This window comes from Athalia rosae, chromosome 5 (genome assembly GCF_917208135.1).
Source record: "Athalia rosae chromosome 5, iyAthRosa1.1, whole genome shotgun sequence".
Taxonomy (NCBI): Eukaryota; Metazoa; Arthropoda; class Insecta; order Hymenoptera; family Athaliidae; genus Athalia; species Athalia rosae.
Window position 1 is genome coordinate 12,841,361 of NC_064030.1, and position 6,586 is coordinate 12,847,946.

At 39.5% G+C, this 6,586-nt stretch overlaps 1 protein-coding gene across 1 annotated transcript; it reads left to right on the forward strand.

Moving 5' to 3' along the window:
* The first annotated feature begins 5,469 nt into the window (after window positions 1–5,469).
* LOC125501094 lies at window positions 5,470–6,327 on the forward strand. The gene has a single exon (XM_048655993.1). The coding sequence runs from the start codon at window positions 5,470–5,472 to the stop codon at window positions 6,325–6,327; it is 858 nt and encodes a 285-aa protein (XP_048511950.1).
* The last annotated feature ends 259 nt before the right edge of the window (window positions 6,328–6,586 follow it).

Consider the following 6,586-nt stretch of genomic DNA (forward strand, 5'->3'; position numbering starts at 1 on the left):
TTGACCTCAGGAATCCGATTCTGAAAGAAAAATTGATCTATCTCTGAAATTGACCGAGTGATCGCCAATTTTCAGCTCTTCGGGATCAAGACCAAGAAATTCATTTTATCGTCTATTTCAATGTAGTTCGTACCCAGGAATTTGAATCTGAGAAAATGAGAATTGATCGTATCGCACTTTTCTTATGTATTTTGACCTCAGGAACACGAATCTGTTGTCGAAATTGAGCTACGATTTTTTCTCTTCGAGATATCCTCAAATTTGCACCAAAAAACGCGAAAAAATGGGGATAACTCGGTCATTCCTGCAGATAGAACAATTCGCCTCTCGGATTCGGATTTCTGAGATCGAAATACATGAGAATAGCACGGGAAACCCAAGAAAAAAAAATGTTGATTTTCGACCGAAAAATCGATAAATATGCACAGGTTCAAATCCCTTTGGGGATTTTTGGGCCAAATTTTTTTTTTTCTTGCGAATTGATCGTACGACACTTTTCCGATGTATTTTGACCTCAGGAATCCGATTCTGGAAGGAAAATTGATCTATCTCTGAAATTGACCGAGTGATCGCCAATTTTCAGCTCTTCGGGATCAAGACCAAGAAATTCATTTTATCGTCTATTTCAATGTAGTTCGTACCCAGGAATTTGAATCTGAGAAAATGAGAATTGATCGTATCGCACTTTTCTTATGTATTTTGACCTCAGGAACACGAATCTGTTGTCGAAATTGAGCTACGATTTTTTGTCTTCGAGATATCCTCAAATTTGCACCAAAAAACGTGAAAAAATGGGGATAACTCGGTAATTCCTGCAGATAGAACAATTCGGCTCTCGGATTCGGATTTCTGAGATCGAAATACATGAGAATAGCACGGGAAACCCAAGAAAAAAAAATGTTGATTTTCGACCGAAAAATCGATAAATATGCACAGGTTCAAATCCCTTTGGGGATTTTTGGGCCAAATTTTTTTTTTTCTTGCGAATTGATCGTACGACACTTTTCCGATGTATTTTGACCTCAGGAATCCGATTCTGAAAGGAAAATTGATCTATCTCTGAAATTGACCGAGTGATCGCCAATTTTCAGCTCTTCGGGATCAAGACCAAGAAATTCATTTTATCGTCTATTTCAATGTAGTTCGTACCCAGGAATTTGAATCTGAGAACATGAGAATTGATCGTATCGCACTTATCTTATGTATTTTGACCTCAGGAACACGAATCTGTTGTCGAAATTAAGCTACGATTTTTTCTCTTCGAGATATCCTCAAATTTGCACCAAAAAACGCGAAAAAATGGGGATAACTCGGTAATTCCTGCAGATAGAACAATTCGGCTCTCGGATTCGGATTTCTGAGATCGAAATACATGAGAATAGCACGGAAAAACCCAAGAAAAAAAAATGTTGATTTTCGACCGAAAAATCGATAAATATGCACAGGTTCAAATCCCTTCGGGGATTTTTGGGCCAGATTTTTTTTTTTCTTGCGAATTGATCGTACGACACTTTTCTGATGTATTTTGACCTCAGGAATCCGATTCTGAAAGGAAAATTGATCTATCTCTGAAATTGACCGAGTGATCGCCAATTTTCAGCTCTTCGGGATCAAGACCAAGAAATTCATTTTATCGTCTATTTCAATGTAGTTCGTACCCAGGAATTTGAATCTGAGGAAATGAGAATTGATCGTATCGCAATTTTCTTATGTATTTTGACCTCAGGAACACGAATCTGTTGTCGAAATTGAGCTACGATTTTTTCTCTTCGAGATATCCTCAAATTTGCACCAAAAAACGCGAAAAAATGGGGATAACTCGGTAATTCCCGCAGATAGAACGATTCGGCTCTCGGATTCGGATTTCTGAGATCGAAATACATGAGAATAGCACGGGAAACCCAAGAAAAAAAAAATGTTGATTTCCGACCGAAAAATCGATAAATATGCACAGCGTCAAATCCCTTTGGGGATTTTTGGGCCAAATTTTTTTTTTCTTGCCTATTGATCGTACGACACTTTTCCGATGTATTTTGACCTCAGGAATCCGATTCTGAAAGGAAAATTGATCTATCTCTGAAATTGACCGAGTGATCGCCAATTTTCAGCTCTTCGGGATCAAGACCAAGAAATTCATTTTATCGTCTATTTCAATGTAGTTCGTACCCAGGAATTTGAATCTGAGAGAATGAGAAACGATCGTATCGCACTTTTCTCAAATATTTTGACCTCAGGAACACGAATCTGTTGTCGAAATTGAGCTACGATTCTTTCTCATCGAGATATCCTCAAATTTGTACCAAAAAATGCGAAAAAATGGGGATAACTCGGTAATTCCTGCAGATAGAACAATTCGGCTCTCGGATTCGGATTTCTGAGATCGAAATACATGAGAATAGCACGGGAAACCCAAGAAAAAAAAATGTAGATTTTCGACCGAAAAATCGATAAATATGCACAGGTTCAAATCCCTTTGGGGATTTTTGAGCCAAATTTTTTTTTTTCTTGCGAATTGATCGTACGACACTTTTCTGATGTATTTTGACCTCAGAAATCCGATTCTGAAAGGAAAATTGATCTATCTCTGAAATTGACCGAGTGATCGCCAATTTTCAGCTCTTCGGGATCAAGACCAAGAAATTCATTTTATCGTCTATTTCAATGTAGTTCGTACCCAGGAATTTGAATCTGAGGAAATGAAAATTGATCGTATCGCTTTTTTCTTATGTATTTTGACCTCAGGAACACGAATCTGTTGTCGAAATTGAGCTACGATTTTTTCTCTTCGAGATATCCTCAGATTTGTACCAAAAAACGTGGAAAAATGGGGATAACTCGGTTATTCCTGCAGATAGAACAATTCGGCTCACGGATTCGGATTTCTCAGATCGAAATACATGAGAATAGCACGGGAAACCCAAGAAAAAAAAATGTTGATTTTCGACCGAAAAATCGATAAATATGCACAGGTTGAAATCCCTTTGGGGATTTTTGGGCCAAATTTTTTTTTTTCTTGCGAATTGATCGTACGACACTTTTTTGATGTATTTTGACCTCAGAAATCCGATTCTGAAAGGAAAATTGATCTATCTCTGAAATTGACCGAGTGATCGCCAATTTTCAGCTCTTCGGGATCAAGACCAAGAAATTCATTTTATCGTCTATTTCAATGTAGTTCGTACCCAGGAATTTGAATCTGAGAAAATGAGAATTGATCGTATCGCACTTTTCTTATGTATTTTGACCTCAGGAACACGAATCTGTTGTCGAAATTGAGCTACGATTCTTTCTCATCGAGATATCCTCAACTCTGTACCAAAAAACGCGAAAAAATGGGGATAACTCGGTAATTCCTGCAGATAGAACAATTCGGCTCTCGGATTCGGATTTCTGAGATCGAAATACATGAGAATAGCACGGGAAACCCAAGAAAAAAAAATGTTGATTTTCGACCGAAAAATCGATAAATATGCACAGGTTCGAATCCCTTTGGGGATTTTTGAGCCAAATTTTTTTTTTTCTTGCCTATTGATCGTACGACACTTTTCTGAAGTATTTTGTCCCAGGAATCTGATTCTGAGAGGAAAATTGATCTATCTCTGAAGTTGACCGAGTGATCGCCAATTTTCAGCTCTTCGGGATCAAGACCAAGAAATTCATTTTATCGTCTATTTCAATGTAGTTCGTAGCCAGGAATTTGAATTTGAGAGAATGAGAAACGATCGTATCGCACTTTTCTCAAATATTTTGACCTCAGGAACACGAATCTGTTGTCGAAATTGAGCTACGATTCTTTCTCATCGAGATATCCTCAAATTTGCACCAAAAAACGCGAAAAAATGGGGATAACTCGGTAATTCCTGCAGATAGAACAATTCGGCTCTCGGATTCGGATTTCTGAGATCGAAATACATGAGAAGAGCACGGGAAACCCAAGAAAAAAAAAATGTTGATTTTCGACCGAAAAATCGATAAATATGCACAGCGTCAAATCCCTTTGGGGATTTTTGGGCCAAATTTTTTTTTTCTTGCCTTTTGATCGTACGACACTTTTCTGAAGTATTTTGTCCTCAGGAATCTGATTCTGAGAGGAAAATTGATCTATCTCTGAAGTTCACCGAGTGATCGCCAATTTTCAGCTCTTCGGGATCAAGACCAAGAAATTCATTTTATCGTCTATTTCAATGTAGTTCGTACCCAGGAATTTGAATCTGAGAGAATGAGAAACGATCGTATCGCACTTTTCTCAAATATTTTGACCTCAGGAACACGAATCTGTTGTCGAAATTGAGCTACGATTCTTTCTCATCGAGATATCCTCAAATTTGTACCAAAAAATGCGAAAAAATGGGGATAACTCGGTAATTCCTGCAGATAGAACAATTCGGCTTTCGGATTCGGATTTCTGAGATCGAAATACATGAGAATAGCACGGGAAACCCAAGAAAAAAAAATGTTGATTTTCGACCGAAAAATCGATAAATATGCACAGGTTCGAATCCCTTTGGGGATTTTTGGGCCAAATTTTTTTTTTCTTGCGAATTGATCGTACGACACTTCTCTGATGTATTTTGACCTCAGGAATCCGATTCTGGAAGGAAAATTGATCTATCTTTGAAATTGACCGAGTGTTCGCCAATTTTCAGCTCTTCGGGATCAAGACCAAGAAATTCATTTTATCGTCTATTTCAATGTAGTTCGTACCCAGGAATTTGAATCTGAGAAAATAAGAATTGATCGTATCGCACTTTTCTTATGTATTTTGACCTCAGGAACACGAATCTGTTGCCGAAATTGAGCTACGATTTTTTCTCATCGAGATATCCTCAAATTTGTACCAAAAAATGCGAAAAAATGGGGATAACTCGGTAATTCCTGCAGATAGAACAATTCGGCTTTCGGATTCGGATTTTTGAGATCGAAATACATGAGAATAGCACGGGAAACCCAAGAAAAAAAAATGTTGATTTTCGACCGAAAAATCGATAAATATGCACAGGTTCAAATCCCTTTGGGGATTTTTGGGCCAAATTTTTTTTTTCTCTTGCGAATTGATCGTACGACACTTTTCTGATGTATTCTGACCTCAGAAATCCGATTCTGGAAGGAAAATTGATCTATCTCTGAAATTGACCGAGTGATCGCCAATTTCCAGCTCTTCGGGATCAAGACCAAGAAATTCATTTTATCGTCTATTTCAATGTAGTTCGTACCCAGGAATTTGAATCTGAGAAAATGAGAATTGATCGTATCGCTTTTTTCTTATGTATTTTGACCTCAGGAACACGAATCTGTTGAAGAAATTGAGCTACGATTTTTCCTCTTCGAGATATCCTCAAATTTGTACCAAAAAACGCGAAAAAATGGGGATAACTCGGTACTTCCTGCAGATAGAACAATTCGGCTCTCGGATTCGGATTTCTGAGATCGAATTACATGAGAATAGCACGGAAAACCCAAGAAAAAAAAATGATATCGGTCCGCAACATTACTTCGTCCGAACGAGGTAATGTCGTCTGCGCCGATCTTCCATACTTGGCTGTTGCGACTCCGAACGAAGAACCACCGATAGCCGGTGATCTCACGGATCGGCAATACGAAGCCGGTGTAAGTGCCGTCGAATTCTTCGAAGATGGGGAATTCGCATCAGCTGCTGACGACGAAAACAACGAGCTTCTCGATGCAGGGAGCGAAAGCGACAGCGACAGCGACGTTGAGGATGACGATGATCTCGACTTAGCGACACGCTTACGCATGTTCCGACCGGCAGAAGCTCCTGCAGAACCAGGATCGTACGAGGCTAACGCTATAGCCTTCTTCGCTGGCTATACGGCCAACAAGTTGTCCAAGGTGCACCCTTGTGACTGTTGTCGGGATATTCTGGCCAAAAAGGTATCCGATACGGTCAATGCTAACGAAAGGTATACGGTATGCCGAGAATACGTAAGTGACGACACGTACCTAGTTACGTCGTTGAAAAGACCAACTGACAGGTATTATAAGATTGTCGAAGCTCAGCTTCAGTCTTTTCTTCCAGTGTTCATCCAGCACAAGCACGAGGGTGGCATACTGAGGAAGCTCGTTGCTCACGCAATTGATGCAACGACCAAAATTGACCCGCAGTGGTTCGACGAGTCTGATCCGTGCAACAACCATAGGATCTTCGCCGTACGGTTCATGTTGAGGGTGAAACTTCAACGTTATTGCCAGCTCGACAACCGGGCTGCCAAATCGAAGAGCCAAGAGAAGCGTCGTGCAGCTGCGGCGAAACGAAATGCTCTCAAGCCAGTCAGGAAGATGCGAAACATCCTCCATACCCACGGTTGACACGTACACTCGGCACTTTTGTCGAGTACACGTAGCCGATGGCAGTACGTACATGTGATACAGATACTTGTTACGTAATTCAAATAACTCTGTTGATTACAGCTTGTTCAGACGAACATGTCTCATTGTGATCAGCATTGACGTTTTTGATATTCCCGTTGCAAATGATAAAATATTGACGAGCGGAGTAAATATTTTTACACAATATTACCATAACATTACTTGGAGAACCATGATGAATAGAAAGTGCCTCCGGGTT

Excerpts from the sequence above, each read along its gene's own strand:
- LOC125501094 (XM_048655993.1), top strand. The coding sequence starts at position 5,470 with ATGATATCGGTCCGCAACATTACTTCGTCCGAACGAGGTAATGTCGTC.